General features: G+C 40.1%; 2 protein-coding genes across 4 annotated transcripts in view; one reads left to right on the top strand and one right to left on the bottom strand.

Moving 5' to 3' along the window:
• The first annotated feature begins 1,983 nt into the window (after window positions 1-1,983).
• Window positions 1,984-10,237, top strand: LOC103510417 (60S ribosomal protein L32). Of its 2 annotated transcripts, XR_003391851.1 has the most exons (5): window positions 1,984-2,068; window positions 2,832-2,931; window positions 3,261-3,413; window positions 5,859-6,119; window positions 9,965-10,237. XR_003391851.1 is itself a non-coding variant. In XM_008475072.2 (4 exons), exons 2-4 carry the CDS (start codon window positions 2,839-2,841, stop codon window positions 6,015-6,017), a joined length of 405 nt encoding a protein of 134 aa, XP_008473294.1. In that variant the 5' UTR covers window positions 1,984-2,068; window positions 2,832-2,838; the 3' UTR covers window positions 6,018-6,398. The 2 variants fall into 2 exon arrangements, 1 of the variants encoding a protein (XP_008473294.1); XM_008475072.2 differs by lacking the exon at window positions 9,965-10,237 and having other exon boundaries at window positions 5,859-6,398.
• The window catches only part of LOC103510416 (protein PIH1D3-like), a 20,328-nt gene continuing 7,598 nt past the window's right edge, over window positions 3,709-16,438 (bottom strand). Inside the window, exons 1-2 of one of the 2 annotated variants that reach the window (XM_008475070.2) lie at window positions 4,841-5,300; window positions 3,709-4,210 (exon numbers count right to left, since the gene is read on the bottom strand). In XM_008475070.2, the coding sequence (XP_008473292.1) occupies window positions 3,761-4,210; window positions 4,841-5,047 (657 nt within the window). In that variant the 5' untranslated portion in view covers window positions 5,048-5,300 and the 3' untranslated portion in view covers window positions 3,709-3,760. Of the gene's footprint in view, window positions 4,211-4,840; window positions 5,301-16,438 lie in introns of those variants that run through there. The other variant, XM_008475071.3, reaches the window with a different exon arrangement.

The following is a 16,438-nucleotide window of genomic DNA, read 5'->3' as shown; positions in this document are numbered from 1 at the left end:
TATGTTGAAGTGTCATCTGGCCGCAGATCACAGGAAGTTGGGACTTCCGATACTAGAGTGGAGGACATAGGACATTAGGTGTAGAGGGAGAGGGGGGGGGGAGTCAGATACCTAATATGTAGGTATCTACCTCCTACGCAAATTTTATGTAGATAAAGTGTAGGTAATGATAGGTTTACCTACACTTTATCAGTGGCGTGTACCATTCAGACTTGTCTATTATGCCTGCGACACACGCTCAGACCGTCTGACAGACCTAGGTCTAAAAAGAGAAATATGGTACCTATCAGGTAGGTCTTTTTTTTTTTTTTTTTTTTTTTTTTTTAGCTTTGACAGAGGTAACTGAAACAACTTGTGGGTCTTGTCCCGAAATCGAAGAGAGTAGGACAGGATAGAAGAAAGCTAGGCGTTCCCAAAACAAATATTATCTGTTTAGAATAAAGTTTGCCCCGGGCGGGAATCGAATCGAGAGCTAGCGCTTACAAGACAGGCGTACTTGACCCACCCGTCAACGTCAAATAGGTAGCTGGACCTTATCAGCAAACTGCCACCGAAAAACCTAAACTTGAAGGCTTTTGAAGCCCGTTTAGATCTTAGGTATACCATCAGTTGAAAAATAACAGTAAATGAAATTTTCATGAAAAAAATTGAGAATTACCTATCTACTATTAACTAATAAAAAACGTACCTAACTAGATAAAATTAATTCTAAAATGTAATACACGTATCTGTAGGTAACTCCTTGTGATAGTATTATTTTATGATTATGTTAATACTTACTACTTACCTCAAATTCCAGAAACACGTGTTTTACCAGATACCTATCTAGGTATCGTTGAGAATTTAAACACCACGATTTATGAAACCGGTATCAATTCGATACAAGACAAATAAATAAATCGATAAAATACGCGAAACATCTTTCAATAAAAGCGAGCAAAAAATAAAAACGAAGGTGTTACAAAAAGTCGGACAAAAAAGTTGAAAAAATTACCCGAAAATATTGGAATAAATTCAAAACTTGTTAAAAAGCATGGAAAATGGAAAGTTTGGGAAACGCACTTCTACGTACAGAGTTACCTATTCACACAACCACTAGTTTCTAGGTGTCGGAAAATTCTAATGCTTTTGGATGAATGACAATAATAGTTACAGAGTTCACAGGCCCTTAATTTTCCTTTGGTAAGTGTGAATCATGCGCGTTAGGGACCGAATTACCAGTAGGTACTGTTGATGGTAGGACATTCGAGATTCGACTGTTTTCTGTTTCAATGCTACTCTAGCGTGTGGAGCTCACGGCTCAATAATTTTACACTAGTGGATAGTAAAAGTGGAGATGATAATAGGTACATACCTAATATATCACATGGTTGAACTAGCGAAGTGAGCTTGAAGTTTGCTGTTGATGGTAGGACATTCGAGATTCGACTGTTTTCTGTTTCAATGCTACTCTAGCGTGTGGAGCTCACGGCTCAATAATTTTACACAAGTGGATAGTAAAAGTGGAGATGATAATAGGTACCTACATACCTAATATATCACATGGTTGAACTAGCGAAGTGAGCTTGAAGTTTTAAACTTGATGATTTTGAGTATAGTTAGCCTGTAGGTAATATCTTTTTTTTTTTTTTTTTTTTTTTTTTTTTTTTTTTTTTTTTTGAGGTTTGATAGAATCGAAGAGGAAAGAAAGACAGGAGAGGAAAAAGGTAGCCGTTCCGAGAACGAACCTTATCAGTTTACGATAAAATCCGTCCTGGGCGGAAATCGAACCCGCGACCTAGGGCTTACAAACTACCCTCCAAGTTAACTAGGTTCTGGCATTTCGTTGGTTTTCTGTGGATACAAAAGCAAGGAGCTCTAGTACAAAAGACAAAATCATTTCTCATAAAACGCCCGACTATTAGTAAAATGATACAGTGTGCAATGCATTTTCGAACATGAACACAGAGGTAAATGCGAGTCCATTACCTCTGTGCTTTCATGTAGGTAAACAGTAAACAGAAAATTTTGTAAACAAAAACAAAACAGCATTCCTTCTCTTGGGCTCTTGGAGTTCTGTTCCCGAAAGGTAAGATGAAAATTTATCCTTATTTATCCAATAAATCCTTAAAAAATGTAAGTAAAGGTCATCATTCCCTAACAGGAAGAAGTGTTATGCGTTTAGGAAAGTAAATTCTGACGCTACAGGTAATTTTGACAGCGAAATTAGCAAGATTTTGTTGGTGTTATAAGAGGCGAGCAATCTTATTCACCACTGAAACTTGGTGTGATAAGTAGAAAGCCAGGTATTTCCATGGAAACTATGATCATTATGGTTAAAAACCCACCGTTTTCACCATTATAGTCTTCTAAACTAGAGAATCACCTACCGTAACTCTGTTAGAGTCAAAGAATAAAGATTGTAATGTAGATATGAGGTGGGTATCCTGGTACCTACCTTCCCCCTATACCTACTGAGAAAGAGTACCAATGTCCTACGTAGCAAGCAACCTCTTCTCTGAACACTAGGTAGAAATCGAGCGAAAATTAATCACCTACACATTCTATGAGAAATCCATTTTCTACAGTCAAAGAAGGTCTTGTGAAGATTACCAAGGGCCTTGATTGTAGTACCTAGGACCATAGGTATTTTGACTACACCTTAGCTTATTCATTTAAAAAGAAAAGAAAACAGATTGGTTATTCTTAAGTTTGAATCAAGAATCAAGATCCATTTGAATTTAACTTTTAGGAAACGACTACAACTATTGTCTTTTACCTATTTCATTTACCAGCCTTGAGAATCATTCCATATTTTGTGCTATAACTTGCAACTTTAATTTTTTTCAAAGAACAACCATGTCTATCAAACCAGTATATCGGCCAAAGATCGTCAAGAAGAGGAGGAAGGTCTTCATCCGTCATCAAAGTGACCGATACAAGAAGCTCCATGTAAGTTTTCCCTTTGAAATCATTGGTTTTTTCTTCACTAAACCTAAAGGTGTGTCCCCACATTGTTGACTGGTCATCTATCATTATTAACTGAACTGTCCACACTGCCTCAACAACACAGATTCACCTTGTCAATCAACAGCCGGTTGACTATGTTCAGACACACCTTTACACACTATAATACATTTTATGTTTTAAATTGTGACCCCAAAGCAGGCTTATCAAACTATTTTGAACCTGTACACTTGAGGCTCTGTGTTCAAATCCTATTTTTAGTCAAGTGGTTCTGCCAGTTTATTGATATTTTGACTTTCTTTCTTTCTTTACAGAGATCATGGAGGAAACCCAAGGGAATTGACAACAGAGTCAGAAGGAGATTTAAGGGCCAGTACTTGATGCCCAACATTGGTTACGGTAGTGCCAAGAAGACCAGACACATGCTGCCCAACCATTTCCTCAAAGTTGTTGTCCACAATGTCAAGGTATGTTCCCTTGAAGAAAATTAAGGGGGGATTGTCAGTTGACACACTTATTTGTTTGTTTACAAATTCATAATGTATAAATGTACCAAAGTACATAGTAGGTAGAGACTAGCTATAATTAGGTAAGAGAAATGTCAATTATCTCCACTAACAAGCAACATTGCCTATTTCCTATAGGTACTCAGCATGTTGGAGTTACTATCATTTTTATATTTGTTCACCTGATTTCAGTAAAATAACAAATTCACATTCATGGGTAATTTTATCATGAAGAAAGTCTTTATTAAATGTCAAAGCAGGAACAATATGTACGTAAAGCAAAAACATCAGGGCACACTTCCCTCAGATTAAAAATTGACACAGTCAAACTCCCTTGTGAGTCGTAGTGTGAGTTTTAACTCAAACTTGTCCGAGTCCCATGTTGCCTGACACAGATGTGGCAAAACAGGATGAGGTAGTGGTAGTGCTAAGCGGTACTTGATTGACCTGATGTCCACATGTTGGGTTGTCAGATCACAATCAACATTCTCCCGTTGTTCTCCTGGGAGTTGAATTGTCACGAGCATATCTTCACAGCTCACACTGGATGGTGTTTTGCCACCCATTTGTAGGTAGATGTCTTCTGAAGTGACCGATTGCTGGTACATGATGTCATATTCAGGAGTGATGCGAGGGTCTAGATTGGCGTCATCAGGTAGTGTGTCCATGCTAGGTACTTCATCCTTGTTCCAGATGGCCCACTTGTCATCTTCCTCATCAGTTTTGGCTGAGTCACCTTTGCCATTGGATGGACCTGACTGAAAATCAGATTTTTAAAATGCCTTGTCTTAGGTTTCTTTCTTTCCTATGAAAAGTAAGAAAAGTTATTTACTTTTCATTAAAGGTATTACTTCTTCCCCCCCCCCCTACTTTGGCTGGAATAAAAACAAAGTACAAGCATCTATATCAATTTGAGGTCATGGGATGTACTAGTCTCTTTTTGATAGGATCCAAAATTTCTTCATAGAAATGCATCTGCTGGGCTAGTACAGTGAAAAGTGCTATGTATGTCTTTAGCAAATAATTTGATATCTGTGCTGGTACCCAAGTTTATAATTCCTGTTTCTACTAGAACTCCTAAGGTCAGGAGTTGGTCTCTTTGATTCTCAGAGGACCTTCCTTTGTCATAGCTAAAATTGTCAAAGGCACTGTGTGAACTTTTCTTTTCTGTATCTGAGAAGTCTTAGAGTGGATTTTACCAACTTTCTTTCCAGCCTCAAACACCCCGTTAGCTTAACACCCCTGTTAAGCCAATACAAATTAAATGGAACTTACCTGGCTGTTAGCTTAACAGGAGTTCTAATGACTGAATAAATAATGGTGGAAATCCAACATTGATTTAGAAATTTTGGCCCAGGCTCCTAGGTTTCAAATCTTCAAATACTCACCTCTTCACATGGGTCGTCTGCAGTGACACGTCGAATGTTCACTTTGAAGCGAGGATTCTCTGGTGCATGGCGCGAGGCGCCCCCTACTTTCTTCCTTCCACTCGTGCTGCACATTTCTTCCTCGGAATCCGAGTCATTGTTGTTTCCTCCCTGGTTGAGCAAATTGGAGAGGTTTTGTAAATCGGTCGCGTTGAATAGGCCATCCATTTTGAGTTGTTTTTACCCCCACTTTCTTGTTTTATTTGGTCCTTAATTCCCAATCCTTTTAGTGTAACCAAATTAATTTAAAGTTGGGAAAAGTGCCTTTCTTGCGGCACTTCAAACATCCAAACAAAATATTCTTAGCAAATCAACTATGAGAGAAGATCTTTTCTTTTCACAAATTGAGTTAGATCAAAAGAAAAGCTTTGGTAGAAAAAGAAAATTCTTTGAAAAAATAAACCAACTCAAATCTGAGAAATGAAAGTACTCTGAAGTGTTCCTGAGGTCTGAAACAAAATTATTGTAAACAAGCTGTTCTGTTTCCATGGCAACATACAGGGTAGGTAGTGTTGACTAGAGATAGAGAACCTCACCCCTACTAGTATGTTCAGTAAGAAGAAGCCTGCCTAGTTAGCTGCCTTGTAAGCGCTAGGCCGCGGGTTCGATTCCCGGTCGGGGTGGATTTTATCCTGATAGGATAATGTTCGTTCTCGGAAAGGCTAGCTTTCTCCTATCCTGTCTTCCTTCTCTCTTCGATTTCCGTACGCTAAGACCTTAGCAGTTACATTCCCTCTATCAAACCTAAAAAAAAAAGTTTAGGATAGAAATGTGTTTCGGTAGCGATGTTATAGTTCTGATGTTACTGACCTTTTTGTAGGCTGGAATACTTTGGTTTGAAATTTAAGTTGACGTCAATGGGGATTTATTAGCCTTGTTTACTTATTGCTTAGTGGAGATGTAAGCATGTTCTCATGATATGTACATGTCCTCGATAAATTTATTTATTCCTTATGTTTTGTTTCCAATTTGATTTCAGGAGCTCGAAGTTCTCATGATGCAAAACAGGAAGTACTGCGCGGAAATCGGCCATGCCGTCTCCTCTAAGAAACGCCGTGACATTGTACAACGCGCCCAACAGCTGTCCATTCGGCTCACCAACGGAAACGCCCGAATCCGTACGGAAGAAAACGAATAAACATCGGGACACGATCTTTGACCCCTTGACTTTGTAGTACGGCAGACTTGACTTGAGTGGCGTAAAGCGCGTACGGCAATAACCCACGTATTAGGAAGCGTGGTACCTATTTTAATAGATTTTCAGCTAAATCACCTTAAGGGGTGAGCATTTCACTTTTACTTTCCATTATGCTATTAAGTGCCGATTCTGTTAATATTGTGACATGAGTTTATCCAACTTTTACTGAATTTTCCAATTTTACGATACTTTTCGCAACTCAAGTCACGTCTGTGGTACTAGGACATTTTGTTTTGTTATTTTGATATCTATAAGTTTTCCTTTTTTTATTCCTTTCTCTCTTGAGTGAATAAAGAAGGAGATGTGATGAGGACGTGAAGACATGTTTGGTTATTATTTTCTGAACTTAAAGGTAGGGAATGACTCAAAAGTACTGGTTTCGAATCCAGACTGGGAAGGAAATTTTGGTGAAAAGGCAAGGATGCAAGTCAGCCTTGGCGTGAAAGTAGGCCGTAGGTTACCTTTCCTTTCATATCAAGGTCCCCATAGAGATAGAGCTCAAAATGGCTGGCAGCACGTAATTTTCCAACTATGGACTGCTTTGGTCAGTAGGTAAACTGGTAAACGCAGACGTAAAGAAAAAAAATCATGTTCTCATTTTTGGTCGTAAAAAGAGATAGTTTCTGAGAAATTCCTCTGTTTACTGCGAGGTCTGGAGTTAAATTCCCGCTTCAGTGGTGGAGAAGAGCTGCCTTGTAAACGCTAGCTCGCGGGTTCAATTCCTGCCCAAGACCTTGGTACTTCTATCCTACCTACTACCATATTAGGTACCTAGTATCTACTTCATTGCTCAGAACGGCTGGTTCTGTCTCATTCTGCCCTCTCTTCCATTTCGGAACGGTGAGGTCTCCGTTGTTCCCCCTCTCTCAAAACTCTACCAGCTTAGTTAGCCTGGTTGGTAAGCGCTAGGCCGCGGGATCGATTTCCTGCGGCGGATTTTATCCTGAACGGATAATGTCCGTGCTCGAAACGGCTGGCTTTCTCTTCGATTTCAGGACGATATGATCTTAGTAGTTACAATTCCCTCTACCAAACCTCTTTAAAAGAAAAATCTCTTGGCGGAATATTCGTTAAAAGACCGGTTACCCGGTTGGGTGGAAGAAATCATTTAGTGAGAATCCTGCCATTAATAAGCCTCAAAAAGAAAAAAAAAAAAAGAAAAACTTATCCTGACTTTACCTACCTTACCCACTTGTCAGTAGTCTGTTTTCTTCCCACACCACTGATGCTGCAGATATTTAGAGTTGAATGGACCAGTGGCATGATAAATAACACATTATTATGTAACTTATTACGAATAGAAACATGTTTCATGTTCAGGTTTACATGGATAAGGAAAACCATGGAGTACACACCTAGTTGAAACAATTTGGTGCAATATTAGGAACATTTAGGCTGGTCTCATATTGGACGCTTAGATTAGACGCGCGACTTTTTTTTCCAACAGGTTTGGTAGAGGGAACTGTAGGTACCTAACTGCTAGGGTCTTATCGTCCCGAAGTCGAAGAGAGAAGGAAGGCAGGATAGGAGAAAGCCAGCCGTTCCGAGAACGAACCTTATCCCTTCAGGATAAAATCTGTCCCCGTCGGGAATCGAACCCGCAGTCTTGCGCTTAAAAGGCAGACCCGCTACCAACCAAACTAACTAGACTGGAAGAACTGTTTTCAGATTGCGAGAGCAAAGGGAATTTTCAGCCTCATTCCGGCAGTATAAAACAGGGTATATTCTACTCTAGGTATTCATAGCGGAACAGTGAACAAGTGATTTGTATTCGCCTTTGCTCTCTCCCATGATGTAGAGTCCAAGTTCTCAGAACCAGTCAGGATGAGCGACAGTGGTTCCCTTATCATTGTTTCATAGTGATAACAAGTCCAGGAACTACTCGCGTGGGGAAGATAATACATTTTGTTTCGTTCTTTTTTCCCTAACAAAATGGGACTCTGTTCACATAGCTCGATTTTTTTTTTTACTTTCCATTACAAGAAGTACGTACCTATAGGGAAACCATTGAGAATATAAATATTGCAATAGGTCCAAATTTTCAAAATTATCTTTCTAGCCTATGGTCTGAGTGTACGTATGTTTTTCTCCCTCAAAAAGTTTGATGGAGGGAACTGTAATAGTTATTATTATGTACTATGTAATAATAACGGAGGTCTTATCGTCTCGAAATCGAAGAAAGTTCGTCCCGGGCGAGAATCGAACCCGTGACCTAGCAATTACAAGTTACCCACACTACCTTCCAAGCTATTTAGACTCTATGACATATCACTGAAATTAAGCAACGTTATGCAGGATTGGTATCTGGATGGATGGCCGTGAGGGACATCTCGTAATGCTGGCTATTTCGGGGTGGACTCAGGTTATGGCCACCGTGTTCTGTAGGTTAATTTTACCATGCCGCTGAATTGTTTCCAGCAGCAGCATTATCTCATTCTTTTTTGATCACGTACGGTTTTTACTTACATGTTAACACCCCAGCATTGAGTACCTACTTAGTAAATCTAATGATAACCACCGGAATCAGTCAGTGTGATATAATCAAAGGTTATCGAATCTCCTTACGTCAGGAACCTTCAGGATCAGGGCTGGACATAGGTGATAGGCTTCTACTTATAGCCAACAATAAGGTACAAGGAGTGGTAATGCATCAGTTTCCAGCAGGACGCTAGATTTTCATTTGTTTGATAGGGATTTACCGTTACTGTATACAACTGTTAATGTCTTAGGTGACGGGGGTTTTACCCACTATTCGGCGACAATCGATGTGTCACCTTACCAAGCCCGAATAGAGCCGGGAAATGCCAGTAGCACGCGTTTGCCCAGATGGTCACCCAACTAGGCGCAACGTTTGGCTATTAATTACGGAGTGTACTCAGCCTCTGATGTCGGCCACTCAGGGGAAGACAGTCGGAAAGTGTGTGACGGAAAAAGCTCGAGACCTACATAAGTTTCTCATACGGTCTGACAGACCTATTGTTTATCCAGATCAATGTGACAGCAATGAGTCATCAACCCAAAATGAAGGAACCAATCAGATTGCAGGAAATCCTTACATGGTTGCAAATGTGGTAAAGGTCTATTTTTGATAAACTCTCTCTTTTAAAATGCAGAGTAGGTAGCTCTAAGTTCAGAGGTTGGATTCCAGAACAGGTAATGTGGATATCGCCTTACCTGACTTTGTTTCACTGTCGGAGGAAGCACTGTGCAATATACCTTCCCCTTTTAAAGATTCTCTACCATTGCACATGTGACATGTTTGGCAACAATGCCTATTTTTTTGCTGTCACATTGATCTGGACACACTATAGGGCTTAATTTTCCGCCACACGCTTTCCGACTGTCTGACAGACCTACGTGTGAGTGGCCGGTATGAGGACAACTCAGGAGTTCGTTGAAATACCAGCACAAAAAGCAAGGTGACATAAAGCTGGCTATGAATGTAGCAGTTGAAGGGGCTACCCCTCACATGCCAAATTAAACCTTTCCTGGTACTAAGCATTCAAACGGTAAAAGCTCTCCTTTGATCTTTTCGAAAAGAAAAATTGGGTCAAAGTCTCCTATGGGGAGAAGGGTGACCCCAACGGAATCTGATTAAATTTCTCGTTGGGTTTATTCAGTTTGAAGGCAACCTAGTTAGCTTGAAAAGTAGCGCGTCTGCCTTGTAAACGCTTTTTCGCGGGTTTGATTCCCGCCCAGGGTGAACTTTAGCCTAAACCGGTAAGGATCGTTCTCAGAACGGCCGGATTTTTCCTATCCTGTCCTCTATTCGACCATCAATTATTTTGTTGACGCAACTTAATTGACCCCTTGACTTTGTAGTACGGCAGACTTGACTTGAGTGGCGTAAAGCGCGTACGGCAATAACCCACGTATTAGGAAGCGTGGTATTTTAATAGATTTTCAGCTAAATCCCCTTTAGGGGTGAGCATGTCACTTTTACTTTCCATTATGCTATTAAGTACCGATTCTGTTAATATTGTGACATGAGTTTATCCAGCTTTTACTGAATTTTCCAATTTTACGATACTTTCGCAACTCAGGTCACGTCTGCTGTACTAGGACATTTTGTTTTGTTATTTTGATATCTATAAGTTTTCCTTTTTTATTCCTTTCTCTCTTGAGTGAATAAAGGAGAAGATGTGATGAGGACGTGAAGATATGTTTGGTTATTATTTTCTGAACTTAAAGGTAAGGAATTAGTTAAAAGTACTGGTTTCGAATCCAGACTGGGAAGGAAATTTTGGTGAAAAGGCAAGGATGCAAAAGCAGTCAGCCTTGGCGTGAAAGTAGGTCGTAGGTTACCTTTCCTTTTATATCAAGGTCCCCATAGAGCTCAAAATGGCTGGCAGCACGTAATTTTCCAACTATGGACTGCTTTGGTCAGTAGGTAAACTGGTAAACGCAGAAGTAAAGAAAAGTATTGATGTTCTCATTTTTGGTCGTAAAAAGAGATTGTTTGTGAGAAATTCCTCTGTTTACTGCGAGGTCTGGAGTTAAATTCCCGTATTTTCCGCTTCAGTGGTGGAGAAGAGCTGCCTTGTAAACGCTAGCTCGCGGGTTCGATTCCCGCCCAAGACCTTGGTACTTCTATCCTATCTGCTACCGTATTAGGTACCTAGTACGAGGTGTGGCTATTAAGTTCGTGGACTCGAGCTGCTACACAAAAACCGTGCATGCTAGAAAGATATGATGAACATGTTTGGACAGCTTTAAGTCTTGTCTTTCAATTGATAGGTGTCACATGCCTGTACTGTAATTAGTTCTGTTGTGATAGCCCGACGCGCAAGACACCTTTTTTGATTTTGCCGGAATTATGATTGATATAAACGTTGAGCAACGAGTGATTATTAAATTTTACGTAAAACTTGGTAAAAGGGCTAGTGAAACTTTTTCTTTGGTAAAGACAGTGTACGAGGAGTCATGTTTGAAAAGATCAACGCTTTTTAAGTGGTTTAAACGGTTTCAAGATGGCCATGAATCTGTTGAGGACGATCCACGTTCTGGTCACCCCCAAACCTCAAAAACTGACGAAAACATTGAAAAAGTTGGTGCTATGATTCGTTCTGACCGTAGATTAACTCTTAGACTAATGGCTGATAAACTTAAAATTGATAAAGAATGTGTTAGACAAATTTTGCACGAAAATTTTAACATGTCGAAAGTTTGCGCAAAAATGGTGCCCAAGAACCTTCCAGATGAGCAAAAGGAAGTTCGCAAAAATCTCTCTACAGACGGCCTAAATCAGATCGAAAGTGACCCCAACTTCTTGAAAAGAGTCATTACACTTTTACCTATTCCCAAAAATCAAATCTGCCCTGAAAGGTACGAGATTTGACAGCGTAGATGCCGTTAAGAAAAAAGCGGCAGAAGTTATGAAAGGCCTTACACAAAATGACCTCCACCACTGTTTCGATTAATGGAAAATTCGCCTGAAACGTTGTAGGGATAGAGGAGGGGAGTACATTGAAGGGGACAACTACTAAAGTTGGGTAAGTTAAACACACATCGTTTTATGGGAAAAGTCCACGAACTTAATAGCCACACCTCGTATCTACTTTATTCTAAAGAGATATGATTCGCACTCAGAACGACTGGTTCTGTCTCATTCTGCCCTCTCTTCCATTTCGGAACGGTGAGGTCTCCGTTGTTACCCTCTCTCAAAACTCTACCAGCTTAGTTAGCCTGGATGGTAAGCGCTAGGCCGCGGGATCGACTCCCGCCTGGGGCGGATTTCATCCTGAACGTATAATGACCGTGCTCGGAACGGCTGGCTTTCTCCTATCCTGTATTTCTTATCTCTTCGATTTCGGGATCTTAGCAGTTTTACAGTTCCCTTTATCACTTAGCAGTTACAGTTCCTTTATTAGCGCCTTGATAATAATAACAGTCCTAATTTTACTTTATCTACCTGTGGGTAGTGTGTTTTCTTTCCACACCACTGTTGCAGCAGATATTTAGAGTTGAATGGACCAGTGGCATGATAAATAACACATTATTATGTAACTTATTACGAATAGAAACATGTTTCATGTTCAGGTTTACATGGATAAGGAAAACCATGGAGTACACTACACACCTAGGTGAAACAATTTGGTGCAATATTGGGAACATTTTTAGGCTGGTCTCATATTGGACGCTTAGATTAGACGCGCGACTTTTTTTTTTCAACAGGTTTGGTAGAGGGAACTGTAGGTACCTAACTGCTAGGGTCTTATCGTCCCGAAGTCGAAGAGAGAAGGAAGACAGGATAGGAGAAAGCCAGCCGTTCGGAGAACGAACCTTATCCCTTCAGGATAAAATCTGTCCCCGTCGGGAATCGAACCCGCAGTCTTGCGCTTAAAAGGCAGACCCGCTACCAACCAAACTAACTAGACTGGAAGAACTGTTTTCAGATTGCGAGAGCAAAGGGAATTTTCAGCCTCATTCCGGCAGTATAAAACAGGGTATATTCTACTCTAGGTATTCATAGCGGAACAGTGAACAAGTGATTTGTATTCGCCTTTGCTCTCTCCCATGATGTAGAGTCCAAGTTCTCAGAACCAGTCAGGATGAGCGACAGTGGTTCCCTTATCATTGTTTCATAGTGATAACAAGTCCAGGAACTACTCGCGTGGGGAAGATAATACATTTTGTTTCGTTCTTTTTTCCCTAACAAAATGGGACTCTGTTCACATAGCTCGATTTTTTTTTTTACTTTCCATTACAAGTTGCGCTTAAAAGGCAGACCCGCTACCAACCAAACTAACTAGACTGGAAGAACTGTTTTCAGATTGCGAGAGCAAAGGGAATTTTCAGTCTCATTCCGGCAGTATAAAACAGGGTATATTCTACTCTAGGTATTTTTAGCGTTACAGTGAACAAGTGATTTGTATTCGCCTTTGCTCTCTCCCATGATGTAGAGTCCAAGTTCTCAGAACCAGTCAGGATGAGCGACAGTGGTTCCCTTATCATTGTTTCATAGTGATAACAAGTCCAGGAACTACTCGCGTGGGGAAGATAATACATTTTGTTTCGTTCTTTTTTCCCTAACAAAATGGGACTCTGTTCACATAGCTCGATTTTTTTTTTTACTTTCCATTACAAGAAGTACGTACCTATAGGGAAACCATTGAGAATATAAATATTGCAATAGGTCCAAATTTTCAAAATTATCTTTCTAGCCTATGGTCTGAGTGTACGTATGTTTTTCTCCCTCAAAAAGTTTGATGGAGGGAACTGTAATAGTTATTATTATGTACTATGTAATAATAACGGAGGTCTTATCGTCTCGAAATCGAAGAAAGTTCGTCCCGGGCGAGAATCGAACCCGTGACCTAGCAATTACAAGTTACCCACACTACCTTCCAAGCTATTTAGACTCTATGACATATCACTGAAATTAAGCAACGTTATGCAGGATTGGTATCTGGATGGATGGCCGTGAGGGACATCTCGTAATGCTGGCTATTTCGGGGTGGACTCAGGTTATGGCCACCGTGTTCTGTAGGTTAATTTTACCATGCCGCTGAATTGTTTCCAGCAGCAGCATTATCTCATTCTTTTTTGATCACGTACGGTTTTTACTTACATGTTAACACCCCAGCATTGAGTACCTACTTAGTAAATCTAATGATAACCACCGGAATCAGTCAGTGTGATATAATCAAAGGTTATCGGGCTCTCCTTACGTCAGGAACCTTCAGGATCAGGGCTGGACATAGGTGATAGGCTCCTACTTATAGCCAACAATAAGGTACAAGGAGTGGTAATGCATCAATTTCCAGTAGGACGCTAGATTTTCATTTGTTTTATAGGGATTTACCGTCACTGTATATAACTGTCAATGTCTTAGGTGACGGGGGTTTTACCCACTATTCGGCGACAATCGATGTGTCACCTTACCAAGCCCGAATAGAGCCGGGAAATGCCAGTAGCACGCGTTCGCCCAGATGGTCACCCAACTAGGCGCAACGTTTGGCTATTTACGGAGTGTACTCAGCCTCTGATGCCGGCCACTCAGGGGAAGACAGTCGGAAAGTGTGTGGCGGAGAAAGTTTGAGACCTAGGTATCTCAAAAGAGACGGTCTGACAGGCCTAGTGCTTAATTTTCTGCCACACGTGTGAGTGGTCAGCATGAGGACAACTCTCGTTGAAATACCAGCACAAAAAGCAAGGTGACATAAAGCTGGCTATGAATGAAGCAGTTGAAGGGGCTGCCCCTCACATGCCAAATTAAACCTTTCCTGGTACTAGGCATTCAAACGGTAAAAGCTCTCCTTTGATCTCTTCGAAAAGAAAAATTGGGTCAAAGTCTCCTATGGGGAGAAGGGTGACCCCAACGGAATCTGATTAAATTTCTCGTTGGGTTTATTCGGTTTGAAGGCAACCTAGTTAGCTTGGAAAGTAGCGCGTCTGCCTTGTAATTCTTGTAAACGCTTTTTCGCGGGTTTGATTCCCGCCCGGGGTGAACTTTGGCCTAAACCGGTAAGGATCGTTCTCAGAACGGCCAGATTTTTCCTATCCTGTCCTCTATTCGACCACCAATTACGCAACTTAAAAAAAAAAAAATAGTTCATGCCGCGCGAACTCTTTGAAAAAAAAAAAAAAAAAAAACATCTTAATGAAAGTATTCATAGAGGCAACGCTTTTTTCACTGGACGTTCGAGATAAGGAATAGGATGTTCCACATTTTATCAGAGGAAATAGCTGTGATACAGCGTGTTGACGAAAAGTTTGCAAACTATTCTCTTCTTTTGTTTAATAACACAAAAGAGCGGACCCTTTTCTTCATTATCTATCTAAAATTACAAAAGACCCTAGCCGCTAGCTTGAATATTGGTACTCAAAACCGGGATTGTCAAATTTCGACACTTCGAAAGAGAAACCAAATAATGGTTGTTTTTCAAAAGGATGGCCACTTGGAAATGACACGTACTGTTGGATATTTCGGGACGCACTTAGCATCTAAAGCGGAAGGAATTGGCTTAAGTTTAAATTCCAGCGAAACGGTGATAACCTCGGAGCAAATTAGTGTGTGCCCCTAAAAAATAGTTCAATAGAGACGAAAGTTACACAAAAGGGCACACGCTGTATTTCAAAATGATATCACAGCGATGTTTTCAAGTGATCTAGTTCGTTTTATCAATGAATATGTTCAATACATTCCTCACAAACCATGCTGCTGTACCCACCATTCACTCCAACAATCTTATCATCCTCTAATGAGAACAAATAGTCAGAAGTAAACTATAAAGAGAAAAGCCCGCCACAAATTCTCGGAAATCCAGGGTGTTTACTTCATTCTGTCAGAGAGTCTCCGCTCGCCTTGGGATTTCAAAACCCGAGTAATATACCACCCGGTAATTTTCAGAAACAATGGGGACCATAAAATTTACAATATGATACCCATCTGTGCACCAGTGGTACCCAGGCTAGCACTCATAGACAATATTGATACCTAATAATGCTTGAGTAAACACAAAAAGTTGGAATAAAACATAGGAAACAGTGTAAAGAATTTCCATGGCAGAATAACGTGGGAATGTCGAGCATATGCAGGCATATGACAAGATTTTGAAGAAATTCCGCTGTATTTTGAATTGAAAAACAAAAAGTTGTTTGAAATAAAAATATTCGACCGTGTGTACCAGTCTATTTGGGTAATAGAGCCTTGTTTTGAATACCCCTGAAGTGTTCACATGTGTGCATCCATGATTCTGGGCCACCCACACCTAGCTGCGATCTGTACCTAACACGGAGCTCTAACACAAACTCTATGCCTAATGCTTCACTTATCACGCTCCAACTGAAATCTTTTGTTCGTATACTTCTCTTGAATAACCTGCAGAATAACGTCAGATTTACTTATTTCAGCAGGCAGTTTAGAAGTCTAGAAGGTGTCACAATATCACGAGCGTTCTTACTTGAATGCCTGTAAGTCTGAAATCGCAACGCAAATGTTCAGCTTTCTTGTACCTATTGTCCTTCCTATTAATACCTATTTCCTATTTGTATACTTGTTTATCCAAGTGTACGAGTCTTCTGAAATAAGTCCGTACACAGAAATCTTTGAGGCTTAGGCGTAAGGGCAAACAGTCCCTGAAGTTGGGTTATGCTAATACGAAAATCTTGTGAAAGGAAGACAGGGAACTAGCTTGTCTCCTCAGAACTACAATGTGAATTAGAAAGGGAAAATTATCAACAATGATCTTCTTTTTTTACTAGAAAAAAATATACAACTTTTTATATTATTGCGATTTTTTAAATATGAAAATAAAAATTTACAAAGAAAATAAGTTAGGTAAAAAAATAAAATAAAATGTTTCTCATAAAATCATTCAACAATAAACTTCCAGTATCCAGTATGCAACAACAAACTT

The sequence above is a fragment of the Diaphorina citri genome, unplaced genomic scaffold (assembly GCF_000475195.1).
Source record: "Diaphorina citri unplaced genomic scaffold, Diaci psyllid genome assembly version 1.1 scaffold598, whole genome shotgun sequence".
Lineage (NCBI taxonomy): Eukaryota > Metazoa > Arthropoda > Insecta > Hemiptera > Psyllidae > Diaphorina > Diaphorina citri.
The sequence above is the reverse complement of the archived record's forward strand: the minus strand, read 5'-3'. Positions and strand labels throughout refer to the sequence as shown.

Coding starts and splice junctions, on each gene's coding strand:
- LOC103510417 (XM_008475072.2), top strand. CDS start 2,839: ATGTCTATCAAACCAGTATATCGGCCAAAGATCGTCAAGAAGAGGAGG. Junction 2,932..3,260: donor ACCGATACAAGAAGCTCCAT/GTAAGTTTTCCC, acceptor CTTTCTTTACAG/AGATCATGGAGGAAACCCAA. Junction 3,414..5,858: donor TTGTTGTCCACAATGTCAAG/GTATGTTCCCTT, acceptor ATTTGATTTCAG/GAGCTCGAAGTTCTCATGAT.